The following is a 26,229-nucleotide window of genomic DNA, read 5'->3' on the forward strand; positions in this document are numbered from 1 at the left end:
AAAATGAAAATTAGTCTTCTAGCTGTTGTGACAAATGAAATTTTTCTCAGCGTAAGAACTGAATACGTATATTTTGCGGTATTTCACATTGTTATAAAAATTTAACTGAACATAATGTCCCAGCAGGTCAGCTTTAATTTTCAATTATTTGTTACGTTTCTGTTAGTGAATATGAGACACATTATTCAAAATTTAATATTTAAATTCTCACATCAACACTTAATTTGAACTTGGTAGTTTTTCATTTGAAATTACGTTGAAAAATGGATAAATCGAGCCGAAAAATTTTAGCGGACCTGCTGGGACATTTTTTTTTTCTAACCGCGCACAAGGATTTCTTTACTTCGACGTTGATTTTTTCAAGGGTCAGAGATCGTTGGATCGAAAAAGTGTCCGGAAGGTGTGACGTAATTAGTTTTGCCTTCGCTCTGCGCTTGTTAGTTTTTCAAGTTTCACTTTTTAAGGGCAACGGAAAGTGAGGTTCCGCTAATTATTGTAAGTTGGTGAAAAAAGTTCTAATTAATTCTGTACGTAAAGTGCTTGGAAAAAAAGAACAGAAACGAAATAGGAATAAAGTTTGAATGTCCGTCGTGGTAAATAATGCTCTTTCAAAACTGCGGAGTACGTGACGTTATCGAAAAAGACGCTACGGTAATTTATTACTATGAATTGTTTATACCTGAGAATCGTAAAAAACCTTTTGTCAATCTACGCGTGTATATGATCTTTCATTATTTATTTCCCGATTCTGTGACTAATTGTAATATAATGAATAGATTATCACATGTAGAATTCAAATCCAGTTGTAGAGATCACGTTATTTTATGGTTGACCATAATAAAGCTTGTATAATACGGCGAAGAGGTAAATTTTTCACTCCGCGAACGGAATTAATTAAGAAAGGAAAGTGGAAAATAATTTCTCGAATTTTTCTTGGAGCCAGTTTTTTTTTCTCCCCTTGCGTTTTCAGTTACGTCTTAGTTTTAAATTTCATTTATCTGCCCAGATTCGTCGTTCGTTCTTATTTTTCATTAATTTTTCCTACACCGTGTGTAAAATTTCCTTTTCAAACAAACTGTACGCATATCTTGAATTTCTTTTCACTCGTTACATGCGCCTGCGCACGTTTCTACATTAAATACGCTATCAAATGTAGTCTGCAGTTTATCGCAACATGTGGAGCAGATAATTGGGTCAATTCTCAAACCGGAAATTATACCTTCGGATAGAAAAGTTGATTGCGGATATTTGGTCGCTTCGTTTTGTCCAGCGATCGAGGTGGACGAATCCGGCAGCGATTTTGTACGGACAAAAACGGTAAAGAAAATCTCAGCATAGAACAAACAGATTGAGGATAAAAAAAATTCTAAAAAACTGATCATCGTAAACTCCACGCCCGAACGGGCAACATCAACTTTTGAGGACAATTCTTTTTGCTCTCCATTTCCTCCGTGGTTGCTTTATTACGATTGTTCTACCATGTAAAGTACGATAAATCCAATTGTTTATAATTGCTTCACTGTGTTAGATTATAACGTTCACTGAAGAAAAAAAAAAAAAAAGGAAAAAACGGGAGAAACTAATCCAACAATTTAATTATAGCTAATAGCTGATTTTTATCTTCTTTTCACCCTAAGTTACACTAGCTAATTAATTAGTTCGCTTGATAGTTGGCTGTTTAAACTTTCTTCTAAACTCGGCGGCACGTCTATTGTTGTACATAGAAACACCGCGTCACAAGTCGAGAAAATTTTCCGGTCGATGTTTCCTTATCGGAAAAAAAAACGAGACCTAAAGTGCTAGGTCAAGAAAGAAACTTGATAAAATTAACGGATCGCAGATTTTATTAGATTGTATTTTTTTTCCCCATATCACAGGATTTTTCCGGATGTTATTTTCAAAGAGAGAGGGTTTATTATACATATCTTATACGAATATGTAGCTCAAGCGATGATTGACTTACGCTCCGTACTTCCTACGTCATCAAACTAAGACTGTATACTTGAAAGAAAAAACAAGCAAACAAATTTCTCTACGAGCATATCGAAGACAGTTTCAACTCTTTCTCGTAAAATTCTAACGGGTGCCTACTACAAATTAGTTTTGAACTAGTAATGAGTTATAAAATATTGTCCGGAAAATTTTTCTTTCGAATCAATTGAAATAGCATATTTTGTTTTTTATGTGATGTTTGTTATTTGCGAAAAGATAACAGGTTAAATAAGCTTATTTTAAATAAATTCATTTTAGTAATAAGCTAGTTTTTAAGTCCATTCTTTAACGAACCCCTCTTTATTTTGGGTCTAGAAAATGAAGTCGGAGTATTTTCTTCAGAGAATTTAATGCCCAGCAAGAATGTGTTTGGAAATTTTTATTAAACATAGACGGTTCGATAGCTACAGCATTTTTGATGAAAAATTTTTTTTCGCGTGTTATTTAAACGGGAAATTTCAAATGGAAAGCGACACCTTTTAAAATTGAGCTAAAAATTTATCCAAGCGGGAGAATTTTTTTCTCAGTAAATAGGCTCCTTTAAGACCATAGATTCGACGGGTTAGTTTTTTTGGCATACCAGTGCCAGGCAATAAATAAATGATCGAATCCGAGTAACAATCGCATCGTCGTCGAACGTCGAATATCTAAGCGCGCAACTGCACAGTTTTGCGAATATGCATAATTACGTTACAACGACAGAAACGCGAAGAGGATTAAGATCGTACGCGTATAAACGAACGCGCGATACAAAACGGGGCTGTCGAAGTGGCTTCGGGAATAATATCGGTGTCATGGAAAGTTTAAAAGCAAGCCAAGACACACGAGTCGCTGCTCCTACTACCTTAACATCTTTAAGCAGACCGCGTTCCTAGGACTCTGATCGTATTTCCATATCTCAAGTCTCGAATAGCGCTAGCAACATAGAGCTGTCAGCGTTACGACGAGTATCTTACATCGATCGGGTGAATCTCCTTCCGTTTTTCTCGAAATTCTCCGAAAGACGACGCAGGACCTCGTCTACACTAACCTCGATCGTCGCCTTGATCCGTCAACGTTCGAATCGTGCCTTCGTCTCCTTTTGCTCTAAGTCATCGCTGACCGAAGGCTCATTTTCGGCGCTGTGCGTAAGTCGACTTTGCCTAGTCAGGGGACTCTCACCTTTTTCTACGTGACCGAAACGCCGCCATGGTTGATCATGACAATGAAATAACCCACCGAGACGCCGACCGTCACGTACTGGACAGGAAACTCTGCCTCAGACCCAGAAATTTCTCGGGATTAAAACCCGGTCGAACCTGTTCCCGATTTCCTTTCGATTTTCCCCCATTCGGAATTGAAGCGAGAAATTGCGCGATGACGATTGCTTCGTTAATTTTTGTCAAGATTCTTAATCAGCAATCGTGAAATCGAAGCCAACTATGACGAGAGCGTAAGAAAATAAATAAGATCGTTGGAAAATTCGAATGGTAAGATTCTTCGGTGGGTCGCAAAGTGGTTGGAAAAAAAGTGAGCGTAACATTAGCATAAATATAAACCTGATTCGTTGCATTGTCGGCAAAATATTCGTAAAGAAATTTTTGTGCCTCACAGCTCAACGATGTCCGTGTACTTTTTTCAATCCATTAAACAGACGGGATGAAAAATCGTAACTTTTTATCGCGTCTAGGAAGCGTAATGCCGAGCAGAGATTTGAGATCTTCGAGCTGCTGGGAATATTAGAGATGGGATCAGGAAGAGTTGAGAATTTCAAATCGTTCCAGTTCACGTCTTCTTACTTATGCCGGCTTGATGGATGCGAGTTCTTATTACATTCCAGGACGCAGAAACTCCTCGGTACGCCGATGGTCATTTGTCTCTTCTTCAACATCGCGGACGGCGGTAAAACCGGCTGAGAAATTACGTCGTTTGGATATTGAGCAAATCACAAACGGTCCGCGGAGTCTTTGTTTCAACGGACTTCGGAACGAAACTGGTGGCAAAAATCTGGAGGTCGATTTGCAGGGTGGGGGTAGAAAGTAGAAATGTCGATTGATAGAAGGACCGGAATATCGAATCTTCATACACGCGAAAACATGATTAATTAAATTTAAAAATTTTGAAAGTTCAAGAATAGTAAATTGTAAATATAGAAAGTTGAAATGCAGAATGACAAAATATGGATATATCAAAACATAGAACGGCTAAATCCAGAATCTGCATACAATTTTTAATTATCGAGAGTAATTCTGACGATTCTACAATTCAGCATTCTATGTTCCGACCTTTCTATTCTTCCACTGCTCCGTATTTGGACATTCAACATTTTGAAGTTCTACAAACGAAGTCTTAACTTCTTTACAAATTTTTTATTTTTACCTCTGTTCGGTTTGAAAACGCCTCTTCGGGCAAATTTTAGTCCCTGAAATTTTTCAAATTCGATTCTAATCGGAACATGGTCTCGACGCACGTCTCAACGCATTTCCGTTTCTGAATCGCGGACACGCGTGCATTCGAGAGTCAGTTTCGCCGTTGAAGAGCCGTTAGCTCTGGGTTGCCAGATGCTGTGATTTCACATCCACCGTGACATTGTGCCATTACGAATATTATCTTGAATTTCTAATGTCCTATTTGACCAGGTTTTCCGAACAGGTGACAAGGATGTGATAGACGATCATAAACGCCTTGGAAAAATTGGCTCCTCGCAATTTTCCAGAACGTTTTTCACGAGGGAAATCCAAAACGAATTGAAAGAAAAAAATAAAAATAAAATAAAAACCCTTGAAGTTCGGTCTTTGGCCCCACTTTGTTTTCCGAAACTTGTGTAACAGGCGGGCTGAAAGTGTTCTACAAGTACGAATTACGTTGTGGCGTGGATAATTACTTTCGTACGTTTTTAAATTATGCAACATTTCGACCGCAAACAATGATTCGCACCAACAACGTGCGAGTGAATTTACAATACGGTATTATTCGGTTAGTACGGAAGTCACGCAATGCATTTTATGCTCTCTTGCTATTTTCTTTGCCCCGGTTCCTCTTCGTCCTTTCTTCCTTTTCGTTCTCCTTCGCTTCCCGGGTTCTTCCCTTTTAGTCAAAATTTTTCTCCGTTGATCCATACTCTTGGAAACCTGTATGGTGGGCTGATCATCAACGTCGGTGTATCAAGATCGCGGAAATATTCTCGGCTACTGGTATAAAACGGGCGGTCGACGAGTTATGTAAGAGCAATTCATCGTTCCATGGAAACCGTATTAACAGAGATCATGTATTTACGCGTTTCCTGCATCAGTTGCCATTACAGTTTCCGTTACGAGTCCGTTCGAACTTTCTAATTCGGTCTTACAGCTACAGGAACAATTTACATTTTGTAAAGTGGTTCACAGATATTGCGATCAGAGAATTATTACCTAATTGGAAAGGGAAGAAAAATGAAGTCAAAGCTTGAAACGTGAATTCATTGGCCCGAAAGTGCGGATATTATTGATCTGGCATCTCGAGGGGTGCAGAAAATTACGCATCTGGCGAAAGGTTAATCTTAATTTACTACGAGCTTGAATATATCTTTTATTCAGAGTTCATTTAATCTCGTTAAGCCTCTGGAATTGAGGCGGGCGTTGCTCAAGATCTTGATTCATAATTTAAATCGTCAAGGGTGTCGTGGTCGACAAATTCTTATTCGTTTGTCAATTAACTATGGAGATATTTCACGGTGGTATTTAAGGAAGTAAATCAAGTTACGCTCTAAACCAAGATTAAATCTACCAATATTAACACCAATCATCTTTCCAGACGCGTTTCAGACGCAATTCAACCTCAACCGCGCATCATCGAGTAAGTAAATTGGAGAAAGAACGAATTCGAGTCTTTTCCTTCTCATAAATACATCAGGATAACAGGGAAAATTAATCGTATACCAGAAGATGAGGGCAGACCATGAACTCCTGTGTTACATAAGTACATTACTTTATTGGAAAATAATTATTCGTCGAGATTATTACAGGTACTCGTATTTTAATCTATAATTAGGCAAACTATTGACACAGCAAATCGCTGGGCAAGTTTTGGTATCCCTTTGGTGCGACTCCTCTCTTGATAACGTGCGGTATGGTCTTCGGAACCATGCTGTATAATCGGACAAAAGTTCGTCAGCTGAGCAATCGATCGGTAAGTTATAAAACGGGATGACCAACCTTATACAGTCGATTATCGGGCACACAGACAAGCACAAGGTGCAGCCAGTGCAGTCGTCGGTGACATGTGGAATGTGGGTCTCTTTGTCGAAAGTGATCGCCTGGTATCCGGAGTCCGCGCAGGCCATGTAACACTTGCCACAGTTTATACACATGTCCTGAAAACATAGAGGAAACGCGTTTAACAACCGTCGATGACAGATGGTTGCGCAGGTTAACGACGACCTACTCACGTCATCGATCAGCGCAACGACCTGTTGCTTATTGTTCAGCTGCTTGTAACTCCCGATGTGAGGCAAGGCCTGGCCCACGATGTCCTTCAGGGCAGGAACCGCGGCAACTGGCTGAGGTGCTGGCCTCAGCGGAGGTGGTGGACATCCGGGAAGATCGGCTGCCGCCTTTAACTCGGCGATTTTTTTCTCCCGAAGATGTTGGTATTCACCGTAGTAAGGAACGTCCTGGACCAGAATTCGGGTTTATCGATGTGCGTGGAAAGGTTGGGTGCCAGAAGTTGGGAGAGATGTGATTGAATGGGTCCTGTCTAACGGTAATCTCATACCTTTCCCAAGGCGTGTTTTAGCGACACGACAGGCTTTCCCTTCTGGTGTTTGAAGGTCGGTGGACTCTGGCCGTCCCAGTCTTTGACCTGTTCGAGACTCCTGAGGTACAGCAGAGTCTTCATTCCAATGACGTAGTCCTCGATGAGGGTGAAGTCCTGGTTCTGTATGGCACTTCCGATCTGAAAAACGCACGGATGGTTTATCATAGAGTGTTCGAAGACGGCCGACCTTCTCAATTCACCTGTAAAACGGACGCGCCGCACTGCAAAAACTGGAGTGAAACGTCCGCGGAATCGATACCACCGATGCCAAGTATAGGAAAGCCCGGAAGCGCCCGAGCTATCGAAGATATTGCTTTAAGCGCCTGCGGTCTCGTCGCATTTCCGGAAACTCCACCGTACGTCGTTTCCTTTGCCGATCCAACGGCCGGCCACGGCGATCCATCCGCTTTGACTCCCATCAGACCAGATACCGTGTTTATCGCTGATACGCCGTCCGCTTTGCCTGCAAGTTCAGTGAGCGATAAAAGTACGTCACCTTTGCATGGCACTGCAAAAATTGGTAAAAACTCACCTTCGTACGCTGCTCTTGCTATCTCCACGATATCGGTGATGTTCGGGGTCAGTTTGACGAAGAATGGAATTTTCACGGCAGCTTTCACCCACCTCGAGATGTTCCTTACAAGCTCAGGATCCTGGCGATGAGATTCAGGGACTTTAAGAAGGAACTTGACCAGACTCGCGATTGAGAGTAATACGAACCTGTCCGCAAGCCAGTCCCATTCCAGATTCTCCCATTCCATGGGGACAGGACAAGTTCAATTCCAAGGCATCGGCACCAGCGGCTTCCGCCTTTCTCGCCAGCTCTGTCCAGTCTGATTTGTCGTAGCTGCACATTATGCTGGCGATGATTATCTGAGAACGGGAACAGCCGTTATTTTTGATGACGTAAAAGGAACAGCTCGAGATCATTTGTAGTGTTTGACTATTCGACCCTGTGAACAACCTTCGAAGGAAAATCCCTCTTAAGCTCCGTGACGCTGTTGCACCAATACGCCTCTGTCTTCTCACTTATCAACTCGATGTTGAGGAAGCTACCTTGTTCCGGTCCATAGTGATGTCGAGAAGTTACGCCCTTGACGATACGGGGTGAAACATTGGTCACCATATCCTGAAAAACGGGTGAGTAACCAATGATCATTGGACTATCTAAAACGGAGGTGGTGGAATGCTCGTTATTAACTGTCGAAGTAATCACCTTGTCGAGGGCGAACGTTTTCGTCACAGCGAAGCCCCATCCTGCTTCAAAGGACCTGCGAATCATGGCGCTTGTCGTAGCTGGTGGCGCTGAGGCCAGGCCAAACGGGTTTTCGAACTTCATTCCGAGCAGTTCGATGCTCAAGTCGACCTCGTCGATCGGCGAATGAAACTTAGGAAGCTGGGGTTCGTTGGGCACGAGATCACCGTTGGATTCCTGATAGAATCACAACGTCACATCATCGCTTCAAACTGTAAATCTTCAGGGGAATCACAGACAAAGTTGATCGTTCGAAATCGCACCTGAATATACTTGTGAATACTCCATGCGGCGGTTTTTCCATCGTTAACAGATTCGACAGTGGTTTCGGAAACCCCGGCGATATCTCCGCCGAAAAATACACCGGCCTCAGAACTGGCCATCGTGTTGACGTCCACTTCCGGTAGCCCCCATCGATTCAATTTCACTGGCGCCATAGCATTCTTGACTAAAATACAAGATTTTTGATCAATTTCGTATTAAAAACAGGGTTCGCCAATCGAATTCTAAGATTCTAACCGTCTGTGGCGTAGAGGCCAGATCCGAATGCGGATATGATGAAGTCGGCTTTCAGTCTGACTATTTGGTCCTCATCTTCAATCCATTCTCCGTCCTCGCGCTGCTCGGTACGATAAAATTCCATAGCTGCGATTCTGCCACCTCGAACGATCACCTCCTTCGGTGATTGGAATGGTACGAATTCGCACTTTTCCTCGCGGGCCAATTCCATCTTGGAAAAGTATCGAATTATATCGGAGGGTGAAAATAGACTGCGTTTGAATGCGCATACATCGCCTTTATAGACCCACTGACCTCTTCGGGAACGGCGCGAATGTTTGTGAAGCCTTTTCTGAACACGACAAAAACTTTCTTTGCCCCGCAGCGTAAAGCTGACGTGGCGCAATCGAAAGCCGTGTCTCCGGCACCGAGGACGATCACGTTTCCACGCAAACTGGGTAAGCTTGTGCTCTTGCAAGCACACATACCCGGCTTACTGCTCTTCGCTACCACGGGAAGAAACGTTTTCGACGTAAAGAAACCCATTTCCTCAGTAAGATCTTTGAATATCGGTACAATTTTTGGTTCCGGAAGACCGATACCTATGAAGATAACCTTGTAATCGGAGTTCTTCAGCCCCTGAAATTCCATTCCGTCTTATTAAACGTATTCGAAAATAGTAAGAAGGGGTGTCGAAAGTGGGGAACAAGCTACAAACCTTAACGGTCAGATCTTGCGTAGACAAACTTCTCCCGTGCTCAATTTTCACCCCCAAATCTTTCATCAGATCTAATTCGAACTGGATAACTTCGTAGGGAAGACGGTACTGCGGGATTTCGGATGAACTCAATCCTCCAACGTAGGATTCTTTCTCGAATATCGTAATGTCGTCGTAGCCCAAACGCGCCAGGAAGGTTGCGCAGGATATTGACGCCGGGCCGCAACCAATCAACGCGATTTTCGTGTCAGCGTGTTGGACGGTTTGTCCTGGGATTCTTGTCTGTGGGATTCTCATCTGTTTGAACACCTGTTCGACGTGAAAAAGAAAATCATCTCACTCTTCACTGAGTATATATGGTAAATATATCCTCTGCCAACCACATCACTGACAATAATCGATGTCGTTTCTCTCCTGTTACGAGACTCACGTCAGTGGCAAATTGCTGGAGTCCCCCGATGTTGATTGGCCCCTCTTCTGTGGCGAATAGGTTGCATCCTCCGACGCAAAGGTCGCTAGTTGGACAGACCATTCCACAAGTAAGTCCCAAGGGATTGTCGGACAGAATAGCTTTGGCTGCCCCGTAATAATTTTTGTTCGAAATCGAGGTGATGAAGCTTTTTACGTCCAGCTGAGTCGGGCAAGATTTTTGACACGGAGCATCGGCGCACTTCAGGCATCGTGCTGCTTCCCGAAGAGCACCTCTCTCGCTCAAAGTCGTGTGCTTTATATCGTCGAAGTTTTTCGTTAGTGGAACACAAGACTGAAAAATTTAAACGATCCGTAATTTGGCCTGTTCCAAGACCGATTCAATGATTTCAACTCACGTCGCATTTTTTCCCGACGTTCCGCTTCCAGTGCTGCTTGTTCTTCTTCGTCTGCGCCGAAGGCACCAGATTCGTGTAATTCTTCACCTTTGGATTCAAGATCAGGAGATTCTGAAACGGAAACGTTAAACATTAGCCTCTTCCCTCTCTCTGTGACGTTTATTTTCCAAACCACTGCAGGCGATCATCAAGCTTAATCGATTCTGCAAAAACGATGCCTCAGCCTCGGGCAACGTTTACCTAGTTTCTCACCTCTAGCTATGCCACCCAATGACGGACAGAAAGGGAACGAAAAAAACAAGTGAAAAATACCACAAAACGTCTCTCTCCGCGTCGTACTTTGTACTCCGATGTTATGACTTGGAAGCTACTATACGCGGAGTAATAATTTGCAAGACGAATACTTAAAACGCTTGACATGGAATTCTGGGACGTTCAACCTTGGGGCGAAGAACAGAGTTGAAGTGATTGTTCAGCTTACTGGGTCGGAATTCCTACGCTTGCATTAAGTCTGGTACCAGGTGCGTCAATACTTTGAGCAGTACGTCAGTGATATCGCGCTGATGCAACGCACAAACGGCAACTCAGGCTTTGACGTTCATAAACGATTGTCTGAATATCGTATTGAACTTTGACCTAGATATCGAATTCACGCATACCCAGTTCAAATTGGGTCTCACTCTCGTTTGTCCTTTGCCCACTTGTTCGACTAGCGCAATACGTCAGGCTACATTTTAGTTTGTTTCGTGTCCTCGTTAACCATTTTATCATCGCGTTTGAAAGTGACGCGCAGTCGCAGGCTATCATCGTCACGGTCACGACAGCCATGCGACAATGTTTACTCGTGATGCTTTCGAGACTCTAAAGTCTGGCAATAACTGTAGTAGTACACAGTGGTAGTAGTAGTAGCGGTGGTGGTACAGAAATTGGAAAGATTAATTTTCCTCGGGTTCCTAACTAGCGAAACTCCGAGTTGAATTGTTTCTATGCTCACTTCGATGTCGGGTATATCCTTGCTCAGCAAAGTTGGCGTTGGAGTCATTTTGAAGACGAAATACTGTCACAATTTATTTTAAACAAGGTGGTACTAAAAAAAAAAAAAAAAAAAAATGAAACAACGAAAGAACTGGTAAACAACGAGTACCACAACTTAACAATGAGAGGTGTGAAGTAGCAATCGATGGATCAAAAGAGGCACTGAAGCAACTGACTTCGAGTCGCCTAATGACCGAGTAAAACTAATACAAGAATTAAATTCGTAAACTGCGCTTTAAGATTCAGCAAAATTGTTATCGTTATTGTTATTATTATTTGCAACGTAGCCGCTACAGCTGAAGCAACTCTGTCTCCGAGCTGTTGCTATCGACTGGCCTCACTGAGAAGCCGTTCTTCCCACCTCGTCGGGGAAATAATCATATCTTAGAGAGACACGCATACAGACGAGTGAACGGCTTTATCTTGACATTTCCAACACATTGTAAAACACGTTCTAAACGTCAGCGTCGCGTTGGCTCTTCGCGATGAGAGCATCAGGTTTCCGTTCATGCGAGAGGTCAGGTTTTTTCGTCGTCACTGACTCTCGCTGAAAGCGGGTAATTCAAACGGCGCATAGAAGTTTTCCTACATAGTCATGATTTATTTGGGGCTCGAGTAAGTGATGATGTATTATTCGTTTCTTTTACAACCGTTTGAAAAACTTTCGTCAAACAAATCCCCTGATTACACCCTTAAGTTCAGCCTCGGTTCGATTGATAGTTATGAAAGCTATAAAAGCGGCAAAGTTGCCCAGCCATGGAAGTAGAAATCTATTCGACGATAATACGTCGCTCATTTCGTAATAAATTAAACATATTCTTATCGTGTTGAACTTTGGCTTCAATAATTCAGCGGGTGTTGATTCTTCCCCTGTATAATAATCATGCCTCCAAACTCCGGCGATTTATTTCGCCACTCGAACAGTCGCTGGGATTCAATCCGCAAAATAAATTTCACCGACAAGTTCATATCACAAAAGCAACGTTCGTCAAGGTCATGCATTGTTGCGAGTCCAGACTCAGAGGGTACCTCGAAAAGAGATGGGGACAAGTTTCCGCTTTTTACAATTTCGAATTTCTCGTAAGAAATCTGAAGCTTTGCGGATCTTGGCCGCCAATCAATGCCGGAAAAAGGGCATACATGACGTGGAGTGTGATCGTAACGAGCCTCACCCTCGGTCACTTGCTCTTTGTGCAAACCGCTTTCGTCGTCGCGGATTGGAAGGTAACGGGGGAAATGGCGTCGGCGGTTTCCCTCCTGATAAACAATTACGTCCACGCCTGGAAGGTTTTGATTTTTTTAACCACCTTACGCGGCGAGACCATCGCATTGCCAATTTCGATCACTGTGCCGCAGGTGTACGTAATATTTCGCTACCGGAAGCGGATTCAGCGACTGCTGGACGATGCCGAAGCGAAAAACGTCGCCCTCGGCGAAATGGAGCTGGTTAAAAATCTCCAGTATCAAATGTCCTGGACCTCGTTCACGTACTACGGTAACTTCCAGCTGATGGGATTAGTGGCTTGCAGTTTTTGGACCCTGTCGTCGGCTGTTCGCAGCCTGAAAGGTGAAATGGAATCGATCTATCGGATATCCCGATTTTCACTTTCCAAACCCCAAGACCATCGAGACGTTGTCTTCACCTCTTTCAGCTGAAACCGACAGAGTTCTTCCTCTGAACGGGTGGTATCCCCACGACGCTTTCGCCTCGCCCTTCTACGAGATCACCTTCGTCTACCAGGTTGTGACCGTGATGATGTGCTGCGTTCAGAACGTATCGATGGACGGAATGATCGTTGGTTTCATGGGCGTGATTTGCTGCAAATTTAAGATGCTTAAAATCAGAATAATCGAGATTGGACGATCGGTCGCCGGATCTCAACTAAGCGAATCGCTAATCAACCGCGTGTACGTCGAAAACAAGCTCCGCCAAAAGCTCGTGCTCTGCATCGAGGACCATATTGCCATTTTTGAGTAAGTCTTATCGGTGGATAATTTCCAACCGAACCGAGGCGATTATCATCGTCAAAATTTCAGATACGCCAAGGAGTTTGAAGACATATTCAAGTACGCAATTTTTCTTCAATTCTTGGAGAACTCTTTGGTCATCTGTACGGCCGCCTTCGCGGTCTCCCAGGTAATCGGATGTTCTCGGATCCGATGAAATCTCCTCGCAAATTTGATAAAAGTGTTCCTGGCGGTGTTCGGAAGTAGAAATTACGGTGCTCGCATGTTTCAGACCGGTCGGTTGAACAGCTTTTCAACGATATTCGGAAACTTGATGTACATGATGGCGATCATTTACCAACTCTTCATGTACTGCTACTTCGGAAACGAGATTGCGGTTCAGGTGAGTTTAGCTTGGTCCGAAGACGGTAAAATAATAAGAAAGAAGAAGGCGAAAGAAAAACAAGGCGCGTCATTTGTAATTACCTATTCGATTTCTCGTCATTGTAATCACGATGCCACGTAATAGCTCATCCCCGAGGCGAGTCTCGTCTAATAATTTTGCGAAAATTAAAGCCTGGGAGTAATTACACACCTGCAGTCCGTCGCTAAGGCAATCAATTTCCCATAATCCAGCACTCCTTTACCTTCTAATTGCCTCTCGGAAAGCTGTGGAATATTCAGGAGGTTCGATTCGCTGGTATAGCTAAGTCCGATTTTTAATCATCTCTTACACAAGTCGCTTCTACAACCTTTGACGCACTAAAACTCTCCGCTTTCACGTAACTCTGATAAAATGCAAATTCGTTAAGGATCTCACAACCGTATTTTCCCAAAGATTTATCCCGCGGTTCCATTTCCACATACCCGTGATAATCGAGAAAAAAGAAAATGCGACGGTTGGAGGCGAATTTTCAAGTTCGCATCAGCCTCGGTATGATTCGTTACATGGGAACGTGGCCCCCATGGGGTTATTATCGAGGCATCTACATGATATACGGGATATTCAGCTTCGTGTTTATGCTCGGCGTTTATCTCGTGGTTCAGGCCGTAAATTTGATAGCGATTTGGGGTGACATTGAGAAGATGGTAGCCGGTGCATTTCTTCTAATGACGAACACCTCGCACGCATTCAAGGTTTGAGACGCATGTTACGTGCACTGTACAAGTTACACCGGGCAAATGTGCCGTGCACCAGTCACAGGCTGTTGCAGTCTTGCACTTTGGATGCATTTCTCTTTTGCTCCGGTTTTCACCCGACCACTTCAACGCGGTATCTGATCAATCCGCATCTTAGTCTTCAAGTGCGATGGTGGTGTAATGGTCAGCATAGTTGCCTTCCAAGCAGTTGATCCGGGTTCGATTCCCGGCCATCGCACGAAAATTTTTTACACGCTTCGGAACTAAGATGAGCAATATTGAATGCGATAATCGGTTACGTTTTTGTCGCAAAAATTCCTGCACCGTCAGATCACCTTCAAACGCTCGATCATTTTAATTTACCAAATTCCTCGCGTTCCGGTTCGCCGGATCGAGCGGACGAATCGCGGTTTCAAGTGATCAAAAAGATCGGAATCCCGTTATTCGTTTAATTTCCTTTGTCTCTGTTCTAAAGTCGAACGGATGAATCCAAAAACTTGCTTTTCAAGGTGTTCAATATCATTCGTCGACAAGTGAGAATCGGAAAACTACTGGAGATCCTCAAAAGTGACACGTTTTGTCGACACAATTTTCGCTACGAAGACCTGCTGAGCTCGTTCGCGTTGAAAGGTATCCTCCACCATGTCGCTTATCAGAGTTTCGGTGCAGCGGCCGTTTTTTGTTGGGGTTTTACCCCGATCGCCAACATAATCGCGGGCAATAATCGCCGGCTACCAATGGACGGCTGGTACCCTTACAACGTGACCCTTACACCAGCCTTCGAAATCACCTGCGTGCATCAGACGGTTGCCGTGGTTTTTGCCTGCTTCCACAACGTGGCGATGGACACTTTGGTAGCCGGTTTGATCACCGTCGCTTGTTGCCAGCTCGAAATATTGAAAAGCAATCTTCGCCAGATCGGAATTCGGAAATCATGCCACGACGATGAGTTGAGGAATTGCATCCAGCACCACAAAGCGATTATCGAGTGAGTGAGGGACGGGGGTCAGCCAGTAATCCAATGTTTCATCCTCTTCGTCCTCTTCCATTGATTTCTCTGTTATCTTATTTGCTGTAAATAACTAAATTATAGTTTCACGAAAGAAGTCGAGGCGATATTTAACGGCACAATAATCCTTCAATTCTGCGTCAACTGTATTATCATTTGCCTGACCGCGTTTCACATTACTAAGGTAAAAAGCGAATAATCCATAAACGATCGTATAAGAGTGACTGAGAATTAGAAACGTTGAAAAATAGATTCTCAAACAAATTCACAGCTGAAAGTTTTCATACCGGCTGAATTCGTCGGCATGACGATGTACATGTGCTGTATGATCTATCAAATATTTATCTACTGCTGGCACGGAAACGAAATCTTTGAACAAGTGAGTAACTTTTAACTAGCGAGAACTTTGGCACGATATTTCTTCAGCAATGAGAGAATTGCGAAGGAGATAAATTAGGAAATACGATTTCTCCATTTGTTTTTGACAGATGATTTTGTTCTTCTAATTTTTTTGCTCTTTCGTTTTGATTTTGTCTCGCTAATTTTCGCAGAGCCAAAGCGTCGTCGTTGCGGCCTACGAAGGAAATTGGTGGAATTACGGGAAACGTTTTAATCGAGATTTGCAGTTACTCATGTTGCGTGCTAATCGCCCGCTCACGTTGAAAGCTGGAAATCTGTTAATTCTGTCGCTGGAAACTTTTGTCAGTGTGAGTTTTTGCCCGTGTCAATTACGATTGATCATTATTGATGCGTATTGTTTTCTCACTTTTACACATCGAGAACCCGCCTTTGTTTCAGATTCTCAGATTGTCTTACTCGTTGTTCACGGTACTGCAGAGTTCAACTTAAATGTCGGTAGCCGATCTATTCGCGTTTAGAAGAAGCGTGGTTAACTAATCTTGAGAAATTTGAACCACCGATTAGAAATGAAACGCTACGTTACTGATATCGCGGTAATTCGTTGGTCATAAAAAGTAAAAGTATATAGTTTATCCAAGTAGAATAATATTAAATTAACATTACATGCTTGTTGATTTCTCTGTACACGTGGCTGCCGCATAAAAAATATATTCTTACTGTATCGTATAATGGAAGTATAAAAATTACAGTTCTATATTACGTGTATAACATGTATAAATTGCGCTTCAATAACTCAACCGATCACATTTATCAAAAATTTTCAGCTAGTGCAGAGTAGTTGCATTGCATTTTCCTAAAGAAAATCAAACACTCGATCAAACAGCCTCGATGAGAAGAGCAATGCCTTGTCCGCCGCCGATACACGCCGAACCGATTCCAAACTTGGCCTTCCTTCTCCTGCAGAAGTAAGGAAGTCGAGAAATTATTCTTTGGTCAGTATCACGTAATACCGATCGAAATGCCGAGTCTACGTTTAAACGTCGATCACTCACCTCAACTCGTGAACGAGATGTCCGGTGATCCTCGATCCGGAAGCAGCGAGAGGATGTCCCAAGGCGATGGCACCGCCGTTCACGTTAAGCTTGCTCAAGTCCAGGTCAAGGTCTTTGGCGCAGGCCAAAGTTTGCGCACCAAAGGCTTCGTTGATCTGGCAAAAAGGAAAAGCATTGATCATGGGAATCGCTCGATTATACGAAAAGCAAAGAACCGCGAGTCCATTTTCATTTTTTTTTATTACAGTCATCTGTTTTCGAGAGAAATTTTCAGTTCCGGTCACCGCTCAGTGCTTAACTATTTTCATTTTTCACCACAATCGAAAAATATAGTTCTACGTAGAAAATAAAAATTAGTTTTCTAGCCGTTACCAGAAAGTCTTTATAGCTTTTTAATTGAAATGAATGATTTAAACCGCCCAAGTTGCCCCCCACCCTTCCCCCGATAAGTACGATTCTGTTCGGATAGTTGTTCCAACGGTATTATCACTTTCAGAGATCACCGATTTACTCGGTTAGTGATTGATAACGAAAAGTACAAATCAAGCGGAACGATTAGAATCAGATGTAAAGCTTCAATACGAATTTTTCATGATTTTCGGTCCCTTCTGATTGAAACTAATAATTTCACGTCCGTAGAAATTCCACGGAAACGACCAGCTGGATAAAACTGAGAGGGGAAAAAATTACCTCGACAATGTCAATGTCGTTCAACGTCTTCCCGGTGGCCTTGAGAAGGTTTTTGATCGCCGGAGCAGGTCCGATACCCATGATGCTGGGTTCGACACCGACGACGCTGTAGCCGACGAGTCTGGCCAAAGGCTTAAGGCCCTGGGACTTGACGGCTTCTTCACTGGCCACAATCACGGCTCCAGCGCCGTCGCAGATTCCCTGAAGAACGATTCAAACATTTAACGAAACGGCGTTAGACTCGCTACAAAATGAGCTTGTACATCAACCATGCCGGTGAAGATTATCCTTCTTCAAGAGAACTTCTAAAATCGAATTCACCCACCGATGCTGTGCCGGCAGTTACGAGTCCGTCCTTCTTGAAGAGGGTCGGCAGCTTGGCGAGTCCTTCGGGCGTTGTCTCAGGGCGAGGATGTTCGTCGACGTTGACGACGACTTCCTTCCTCTTTATCTGAACGGTGACAGGGGCCAATTCTTCCTTGAAGTACCCGGCGTCATTGGCTGTGAAAGAATCACACCTCAAGTCATCAATTATCCTTTGAGTTCAATTTTCAAAGAGGCTGCAATGTGACGAGAACACGATTCTGTTCTGCAAACTCAACCAACCCCTTCAAATTGGTCGTTATAATTTTGAAAAATTGCGGATCTTTGCTTCGACGATTCGTCGCTAACTCCAACTTCGCGGTTCTCCTCGATTTTGACGATCGAAGATTCTCTACTCACCCGCCTTCCACAGCTTCTGGCTTCTGAGAGCAAACGCGTCGACTTCTTCCCTCTTTATTCCGTACTTAGCGCCGAGAGTCTCGGCAGTTATCGCCATCGGCATTTTGCAGTACGTGTCGGTCAATCCCAGCCATAGACTGTCTTCCAGTGAGTAATTTTGACCCAATGTTGTCCCAAACCTGATGTTCCTAGCGATGAAAGGTGCCTGACTCATGTTGTCCGTTCCGCCGGTGAGAACTACATGGGAATCTCCGACGAGGATGTTCTGAATACCAAAAATTATTCGAAATCAGAGTTTGCGCTTCTATCTCTTTATTTTTGTACTCCATTTATATCAGAGTGTTTGAAAAAAGAATTTTTTTAAATTTTTTCTTACCAAAGGGTCAAAAGTTTCGTTTAGATATAAAAATACACCTGTTATAATTCGAGCTCTTAATATTAACATTCCAATTTCCATAAGAATGACATTTTATGATAAATTTACTCCTCAAATAACCATCAACCGTTTGAAAGAGTGAATTGTTAGGAATTAATTGATAAAAATTTATTTTTCATTTTGAAACACCGTAATTTATATACTCACTTGAGCTCCGTTAACAATGGACTGAAATCCGGATCCGCATAGACGATTTATTCCAAGGGCGGGTCTGTCCAGAGGAATTCCACTTTTGAGGAGAACATGCCTTGGGAGAAATGCTCCGTCAGACGATGTGTTCTGGAAACGTGTTGGAATGAGATTTGAGAGATGATTTTATGGAGAGACAACGTTTACCGCAACGCAACATTTGCGAGTCAAATTTTACGTACCACCAATACGTTTCCGATTACGACACTGTCGATCTGTTCCGGTTTCAATCCACCTGCTGTTATCGCTGCCTTTGCAGCCACTTCCTGAAGCTCGATCGCAGACTTGTTCACGAATTTACCACCCAGTGTCCCGAAAGGGGTTCGCTTCGCGGCGACGATGAATATTCCTAAAAACAACGATAATACGGTGATTGATTAATATATATGATCTCGAGAGCTTTGTCGATTTTCAAAATTGAACGAGGACAGTTATTCCGAGTAGTCGATTGGATGGTATTTTTTTTTTTTTTTTTTTTTTAATCACAAGCTCGACAATCGAAGTGAATTTTAGCAGGTATAAAAAAATCGAACGGATGGGGTAGTATTTTACTTTTAAAAACAAACAGTTACAAACGTTTGAATATTAATGAAAATTGAACGATCGCTGCTCCGCAAATATGTGAAATAATATCTTCAGATTACTCAATTTTGAACTGTAAAATTCGAACATGTAATCACTGACGCAATTTTTATCTTCAATTTATGTTGTTATTGAAAATAATCTCTAATATCTAGTATCGGAACGCGTTCAGCATAGCAAAGTCCACGGGGTATAATTAAATACTCTAGATAATAAAAGTAGTTACAACAATACACGATACGTTTCAACGTGTATTATTATTTCTATTACGTACACAAGGTGTGGATTAAATGGTGCTAAAATTGAATCACAAGAACATCTGCAAACGGAACGAAGCTCAAACGAATAATACGACTCGCAGTCACAATTTCGAATAATACGTTTCACACGTAACGTTTGATAAAATGTGAGGTTGATCAAAATTATCTCTGGAAGTTCGCGTCTGAAGTCAATTGGAGTAAAGTAGGAATCCGAATGAAATAATAAAGTTAAAAAAAATCGTTCCGTTTGCTGTGGCGCAATGTCAAATTCCATAGTCTAGAGTTCGAAACATTGCGCAAAGTCATGTTACATTACGCATAATATATCATTCGAGTTAAAATAAAGTCACGCCAAGATTACGTTATAATTTGAATGACAGTTAATGAGTTTCAAATAACAAGTCTCACTTGATCAAAATGGAAATGCTTCCGAATCGGGCGGTCAAAATATTGGCTCAAACGCGTTCCGCGTATCGGTCAAGGAATAAAAGGTTTAATCGAAGAACCTCGACTGACAATGAGTGGGAGTGACGGAAAAATGAAAAATAGAGAGATCGAAACGAGTCTCGACGGTGAGTTTACACTCGTTGAGCCAGCAGGGAAAAGGAACAGTTCCGTGAGTTAATCTAGTCGTCGAGACGAGTCTGCCACTCGAGTGGCTCTGAGAAGAACATCCGAAACGCCCTAATTCGTTAACTCTGACAATTTTTGGGGACTTGACCGAAATTGAGATAGTAAAAGAAAGTATCGTACCTTTGGTGGCGATCGACATGATTTCTGTTTTCTGACCTACGTTGGACTAACGCGTTAATCAGAGAAGTTGAGTCTTATTACAAGCCATCAAAGGTCCAAAGTCCACGCAGGCTCCCCACTATCCAATATGAAACGTCGTTTACTGTGTTTCGCATACGTATCTTCACGGCTACGCTAGCGCCTTGAATTCCGTAGCGGAAATTCCGGCAGCTAAATTCAGCTGATGAATTCCTGGTCGTGGTTTTAAAAGGTTTTTCAAACATTGCTTATTTTTTTTACTTTGAACTTGATTGAACAGTGTTTTTCTATTATTTTTTATTTTTTTTTTTTCAGCTCTTACTAACTGGCAATAATATATTAGATTTAAAGTTATCGTTGTACCATTTTTTAATCAAAAATTTGCGGTTCGTTAATATTCGGATGATCGAGCCGTTTTAGACGCGGTCGGTAACTTACCGACACGTATTACACGTGACCCGCGTACGATGGATCTACTCCGTTATCTCCTCGACGGATAAAAAAGACGCGCATACGTGAAGATTTAGCGAAAAATCGTAGCGATAAAACGGGAGATTATATTCCCGTGGTTGACTCGACAATGCGAGAGGAAATAAATTAGACAGAGTGCAGGGAGTCTATAAAACAACCCACCTCGGGCATACCTGTGTGTACACAATTGAAAGAAGGCGTGGATCGCGTGATTTGGAACGCAATTTGAAATTGTGTGGAAGAAAAGGCGCGCCTTCGGATGGCGTTTTCAATGCACCTCGTCGGACAAACGTAGCCGCGTTGCGTAATCGCTGAGCGGTCGAATTCACCGCAACGGTATTACGGCGATGCGGTGTGTATAGGAGCGAATTATTTCACCAATTGATTTCAATAAACCGCGTGGGCCAAAGCAGTGGCCATTTTGTAATTTCCCGGTGCAATCAGCTTGCGCGGCGTCTCGCCCCGAAATATCTTGCGGAATTCGTCTCTAGCCGCGGCTGATCCACGCTCTCGAATTCCCTTACTCGCGGAAAAAAATTCGCGAACAATCGTCGAAGACGCGGATTGGACAGGCGACGCTTTCGCGGTTCGAACATTATACCGTGCATGCCGAGACGGATCCGCTCGGTACTACCGCTCGACTGTATTATTGATCAATGGGGTTGCGGGCATGGAAGGAAGGCCAGTGCCGGCAGGCAGCTGTCAGATCCCCCTAAATTTCCACACGCTTATACAGCCGTGCCGCGGGCTTGATTATCGGGCCTTCAGGCCAGCCCGAAATTTTGGGCCCCGCGAGCGAAAGTCCCGCGATTTAGCCGCGCGCGATATTCCTCGATTGTTTTTACCCACGGGGTTGAAATTTCGCTCGGTGGTCGTGACGCGGTATGGTTATTGTGATTGTGCCTGTGACACACCGTGCGAATCCTCACCCTTTTCGCGATCAGCGGTTAAGGCGGCGAAACTCCGAGGATATTCACGGCTCTCGGACCTGCGGTATCGAGCTTAGCGATGAATCGGTGAACAGGAGGAGACGAGGGACGTGAAAAAAGAGAGAACCGCAAGCTCAGGAACACCGAGACGCAAAAATTGCAGGCTTTTTGAACGGACGTCGCTACGCCGGTGGCCTGATGCAGACCCTAAGGAAGAAGAACAGCCCCTGCAAGTGTGAGTAGATTTGCAACAGCAAAAATTCCCACTCGAATTTCAAAATTTACTCATCAAACGATATCGCATCCGTGTAACAACAATTCGCATTAATTTTTCGCTTCACCCGCCGCTGCGCTAAATTATACGTGCAGTTTTCATTTCGCTACGTACTTCGCTGCAGCGTCTATTTCCGGTATCTCGTTGCGTATCGCAAGCGAGTAGGTTCAACGCACCTTTCGTCTGGTAAGTTGAAACCCCGCAGGTGGGTATAAGGTGTTTAATTACACCGAGCCGTCTCTATTCCGAGGAGATCAATTTTTATCTTATAAAATAGTTAATGCCTTCGGCGGCCCGCTCGTTCAACCTACGGCGGAGTAAGCCTTTGGCAGGCAACTGTATTTCCAACTCCACAACGTGGATTTAGTTCCATATCTCGTTGACAGACGGCGCCAGCGTGATATTTTCGCTCGCGATCAGGTTAAAGCGGCAAACGGTTCTCAACTTGTACTTTTACCGTCATTCGAATGTCAAAATCACTTTCAAAGTGCGGCGATAAGATTTCCTTTTCTTTTTTTCTTTTTTATACTCCTCAAACCATTTAGAAACTGCTCTACATTTTACGATTTTGTTTACTGACTGTAATTTAATATACAAAGATGACAAAAATGAATTAGAAATTTATTGTCTTTCGAAACAATACTCAATTTTTGTATTTTTAATTTTTGAAATCATTCACTGTCTTCAACTCTTTGGCGAAAAACTTTCACATACCAGCTAATTCTGTAAAAACGGAAAACACGAGGATGCGATACTTTTTTGCCAATCTGTATCGATTTTTTTTTTTATTGGCGAGAAAAATCATTTTCTTGTTTGATTAGCTTGATCAAAAAAGCTAAGAATTGTTATGTTTCTCGAGACCTTGAGCTTTCATTAACCATAATAATTACAGCAACGTATTTAAGCTGAATAATTATAAATATGAATTATTATTTTCCCATGCATTTACCGAATTTAAATACTGCTCACGATCTCTCTCTATCTCTTTTTTAGTTTCATTTTTATTTTTAATAATTCTCACCTCGTTTATTTGTTTATTTATTTACTCACCTTTTTATTACTTTTTATTTTAATTTTGTGTTTTAATAACCATCTGACCTCATAAGTATATCCCAGGACGAATAAACGCCTCTCTCTGTCTCTTTCTTCAAAAATGAAGAGATTATGTTCCTGAACGGATTTGTTAAATTTTTATACACTCCTCGAAGCCTCGATACCTCATATAAGCTGTTCTCGAGCTGAGAAAAGCGAATTAGTCGAACGCCATGAAAGCAGATGAAATCAATTGTCAGCATTTTCCTTTTCCCTTTTTCTTTTCTTCGTCTGCTCTTTATTCCCTTTCTCTTTTACACGGTCAAGTGGCTCGCCGCAATCTCTGGAGCGATAGAGTATCTCAATTTAGGCACGTTCCAGGCATTGCCGACGTTTTATATATTACATATGTATGTATACATATATACATAGCTATCATGGGGTTTCGTGCACCCTGTGTCATTATACACATCCGTTCGATGACGTGGTTTCCGTTTTCCAACGATGTTATTATACCCACCTGTCGTATTTTTCCAACCCTCCATTTTGCCAAGGCAATTAATTTGCACGCTTGTTTGTCATTGGTTCGTAAAAAAAAAAAAAAAACAAATCGATTCATTTTATGAATTTTATCTCGTATCTGTAAAATTATTGTACTTTCGTGAGCTACTGGAAGGTATCTTTGAAAATACAAAAATTAGACAAACCTGAACTTACAAATGAAACTTGAATCATATTTTAATTAAGCAACTTTCAACCTATTTTTATTGAAAAGCGAAAGGAAAACTACCCGCGTGTTTATAATTCACATTTTTCTACAGAAAAATAATCACGAACAGGTAAAACAACTTGATAAATAGATCGTCCTCGGTCGAGAGGCTGATTGCCCCGATATAACCGTTACAGGGTTGTAACATCGCGTCGAGGCGTGTAATCCCACGGGAACATGGCTTGCGGGTATGTTTGCGATTAAACACGGTGCGGAGAATATTTGTTAAACAAAATTGTCCCCCTCGATGCGCGTGCGGACGTAAAATGTTTGCTCCTCCGCCATGCGTGCAGTGACAAACGGGATTTAGAGGCCGACGGCACGCGTCCGTGACATCAATCTAATGCCGATTGGGAAAACATCCCCATTTCGTGTTTGCCCTTCGCCCTTTGCCCAGCACGATTTCCAACAAACGTGATTTCGAAGACGAACGAATGCCTGTGCAATTGATTAAAACTTGGGACAACAAAGCAATCGAAACGAACGACCCCGAGAAAAAAAATAAAAGATCATTTCTACCCCCGAAAGAGTTTCTCCAAATCGAGCGTATATCGTGCGATAAACGAATGAATGGCGCAACTTTTTTTTTTCTCCTTCGTTAGATTTCCCTTTTCCCATTCGCTTCGACTTCTTGCTTTTTTCTCAGCGCTGACGAAGCGTGCGCGTATTTTTTTTTTTCTCCTTCTTCTTTCTTCTCTCCCTCCGTCTTCCGTTCAATTTTCTTCTTCATCGCGAATTTGTTTACGTTCCGAAAAATCCTAGTTCTCGAAATTTCGCAGGCTGCACGCCTTTTTTCCTTTAGGTCGGAAAACGAGCCCTGGTTTTCATCCCCTGTGGCCATGGCAACGCGGCTGACGCCTCCGGGAACTCCGAACAGCAACTCGCCCTCGTCTCGTTTCTGGTCATCAAAGTTAAGTCTGCCGGCTCGGACGCGGTTTATACCCTTCTATCTTGTCATTCATTGATGCGATTCTTGATCACCATCCGCCGATTCGATTCAATCACCCCGTAAGCATCCGGGTTTTCCACCGTTTTACTATCCTACAATTATTTCGCCGGAGGAAAAAACGTGACCGTTTACATAATTCGATTTTCAAAGTATTTGTCCATTACCTCGATGATCATCGTTATGAAAAATCGCAGAATGGAGAAGATGCGCTCCGAGAAAGGTGAGATCAATGAAACAACGATCGAATTATACTCATCAAGGGCTTAGGTATAGATCACAAATTTATACAATACACGTTTAATTGCATTTACAGACTAGTTTTAGCTCGATTAACCCGGCTCACGTTATAAATTAGTTACCTACCCTGAGTTCTTGTTATAAACCTACGGTATATTAATTTACATTTACAAAAATGAGCATATTTCTTCCCGTATGAAAATAAATACGCGGCACGCGTGCGCGATATATCTGTTGTCAAAAAAATGACACTTGTTCCACGTACGGAGAAGATATGAGGGGATGAATCATCGGATCAAAGTTACGAGCCGTATAAATCCATCCTGAAAATCGACTGCGGAACAAACAAAAATTTCAATTAAACGGTAGACGCAGTTTGTACAGTACATATTCGTTAACGGTTTATTATATTTGCACACATGACAACGATGCGGGAAATCTTCTCTTTTATATCCTGTTATATCTATACAGTACGAGTTATACATAACGGACTGGCCTCGGCTTTATCCCCTTGCGAAAATTAAATCCAACCACCTTGACGTGGGCAAATAATTTTTTTTCACATTGTCGCTATCGTAACATTAGTAAATACTGTGTATATTTGATGCGTCGCAATTACGAGTTGAATGCGAATGCATTTTTCATTCGCGCGAAAGATGTGTTTTTATTTTCTTTCATTTTTTATTGCTACAATTGCAGAATATTTCGATCCAAAAAAAAAAAAGAGAAAAAAAAGAAACAGAGCGCAGGGATTGCTTAACCTGTTTACAAGACTTATATCGATATACAATCTTGTACCGGATACTGATCTCGCCGGATGGTATCTTGTAATCATCGCAATTTTTAATAGCACACGATAACAGAATGATATTCCGTCGATTGATACGATAATCGTATCGATTACATACCGACGATTCTAAATTTCGATTTTGTACAAAGTCGGAACAACTTGAAAGTATCAGGAAATTTTCAACTCAGTTATGGAAAAAATTGAAAGCATCATTTTTCTATCACGGCAAATTAAAAAATTAGATCAGACCGACCTTTTTGTACCCACGTTATATTTTTCTTCGATTCGAATTAAATTTCAATCGAACAACGAGTTAATAAGCCGATCGATCGATTCAGGTTTCGGTAACTTACTGGAAGTGGGAAAATGTGAGGAAAAACTAGGTTTTGGGTTCTGCACGTCTTGGAAATTTCACGAAATCTTGTGTTCGGCAAAAAATTTGCAGCCTGTTATTGTTACTATTGTTCATTATCGTCGTCGTTACTACTTTTCTGCGAGAGCATACGACGCCTCTCGACAAT

General features: G+C 42.4%; 4 protein-coding genes and 1 non-coding gene across 8 annotated transcripts in view; 3 read left to right on the forward strand and 2 right to left on the reverse strand.

The window, feature by feature from the left end:
* Positions 1–5,922: 5,922 nt before the first annotated feature.
* Positions 5,923–11,402, reverse strand: LOC124183861 (dihydropyrimidine dehydrogenase [NADP(+)]). Its single transcript, XM_046572962.1, has 16 exons — positions 11,058–11,402; positions 10,064–10,174; positions 9,667–9,999; positions 9,237–9,545; positions 8,834–9,157; positions 8,540–8,750; positions 8,284–8,468; positions 7,982–8,197; positions 7,730–7,894; positions 7,486–7,638; positions 7,298–7,418; positions 6,966–7,228; positions 6,724–6,903; positions 6,398–6,622; positions 6,165–6,322; positions 5,923–6,096 (listed from the first exon to the last, which is right to left on the reverse strand). The coding sequence occupies exons 1-16, from the start codon at positions 11,103–11,105 to the stop codon at positions 6,006–6,008; spliced, it is 3,093 nt and encodes a 1,030-aa protein (XP_046428918.1). The 5' UTR covers positions 11,106–11,402; the 3' UTR covers positions 5,923–6,005.
* Positions 11,403–11,568: 166 nt separating this feature from the next.
* On the forward strand, positions 11,569–16,356 carry LOC124183862 (odorant receptor Or1-like). Its single transcript, XM_046572963.1, has 10 exons — positions 11,569–12,385; positions 12,455–12,665; positions 12,751–13,072; positions 13,136–13,235; positions 13,338–13,448; positions 14,695–15,173; positions 15,279–15,378; positions 15,466–15,573; positions 15,746–15,901; positions 15,993–16,356. The coding sequence occupies exons 1-10, from the start codon at positions 12,095–12,097 to the stop codon at positions 16,041–16,043; spliced, it is 1,929 nt and encodes a 642-aa protein (XP_046428919.1). The 5' UTR covers positions 11,569–12,094; the 3' UTR covers positions 16,044–16,356.
* Positions 14,352–14,423, forward strand: Trnag-ucc. The gene has a single exon. It is a non-coding gene; the product is annotated as a tRNA-Gly (tRNA).
* Positions 16,180–20,393, reverse strand: LOC124183863 (3-ketoacyl-CoA thiolase, mitochondrial). Its single transcript, XM_046572964.1, has 8 exons — positions 20,240–20,393; positions 18,827–18,993; positions 18,603–18,734; positions 18,020–18,284; positions 17,622–17,797; positions 17,297–17,497; positions 16,607–16,761; positions 16,180–16,511 (listed from the first exon to the last, which is right to left on the reverse strand). Exons 1-8 carry the CDS (start codon positions 20,256–20,258, stop codon positions 16,430–16,432), a joined length of 1,197 nt encoding a protein of 398 aa, XP_046428920.1. The 5' UTR covers positions 20,259–20,393; the 3' UTR covers positions 16,180–16,429.
* Positions 20,394–20,528: 135 nt separating this feature from the next.
* The window catches only part of LOC124183859 (protein disabled), a 23,528-nt gene continuing 17,827 nt past the window's right edge, over positions 20,529–26,229 (forward strand). For all 4 annotated transcript variants that reach the window (XM_046572953.1, XM_046572954.1, XM_046572955.1 and 1 more), the window contains exon 1: positions 20,529–21,892. In XM_046572953.1, the coding sequence (XP_046428909.1) occupies positions 21,856–21,892 (37 nt within the window). In that variant the 5' untranslated portion in view covers positions 20,529–21,855. The remainder of the gene's footprint in view (positions 21,893–26,229) is intronic.

Source organism: Neodiprion fabricii, chromosome 5 (assembly GCF_021155785.1).
Source record: "Neodiprion fabricii isolate iyNeoFabr1 chromosome 5, iyNeoFabr1.1, whole genome shotgun sequence".
Lineage (NCBI taxonomy): Eukaryota > Metazoa > Arthropoda > Insecta > Hymenoptera > Diprionidae > Neodiprion > Neodiprion fabricii.

What these genes read in the sequence shown, in the direction of transcription:
- LOC124183861 (XM_046572962.1), bottom strand. Translation starts at nt 11,105, where the DNA reads ATGACTCCAACGCCAACTTTGCTGAGCAAGGATATACCCGACATCGAA. An exon ending in GTATTCACAAGTATATTCAG is followed by an intron (nt 8,198 to 8,283) that starts GTGCGATTTCGA and finishes TGATTCTATCAG; the next exon opens with GAATCCAACGGTGATCTCGT. An exon ending in GCGGCGCGTCCGTTTTACAG is followed by an intron (nt 6,904 to 6,965) that starts GTGAATTGAGAA and finishes TGCGTTTTTCAG; the next exon opens with ATCGGAAGTGCCATACAGAA.
- LOC124183862 (XM_046572963.1), top strand. Translation starts at nt 12,095, where the DNA reads ATGCATTGTTGCGAGTCCAGACTCAGAGGGTACCTCGAAAAGAGATGG. An exon ending in CCGCGTTTCACATTACTAAG is followed by an intron (nt 15,379 to 15,465) that starts GTAAAAAGCGAA and finishes ACAAATTCACAG; the next exon opens with CTGAAAGTTTTCATACCGGC. An exon ending in GAAACGAAATCTTTGAACAA is followed by an intron (nt 15,574 to 15,745) that starts GTGAGTAACTTT and finishes TAATTTTCGCAG; the next exon opens with AGCCAAAGCGTCGTCGTTGC.
- LOC124183863 (XM_046572964.1), bottom strand. An exon ending in ACGACATTGACATTGTCGAG is followed by an intron (nt 16,762 to 17,296) that starts GTAATTTTTTCC and finishes CCTTTTTGCCAG; the next exon opens with ATCAACGAAGCCTTTGGTGC. An exon ending in CATCTCGTTCACGAGTTGAG is followed by an intron (nt 16,512 to 16,606) that starts GTGAGTGATCGA and finishes TTACTTCTGCAG; the next exon opens with GAGAAGGAAGGCCAAGTTTG.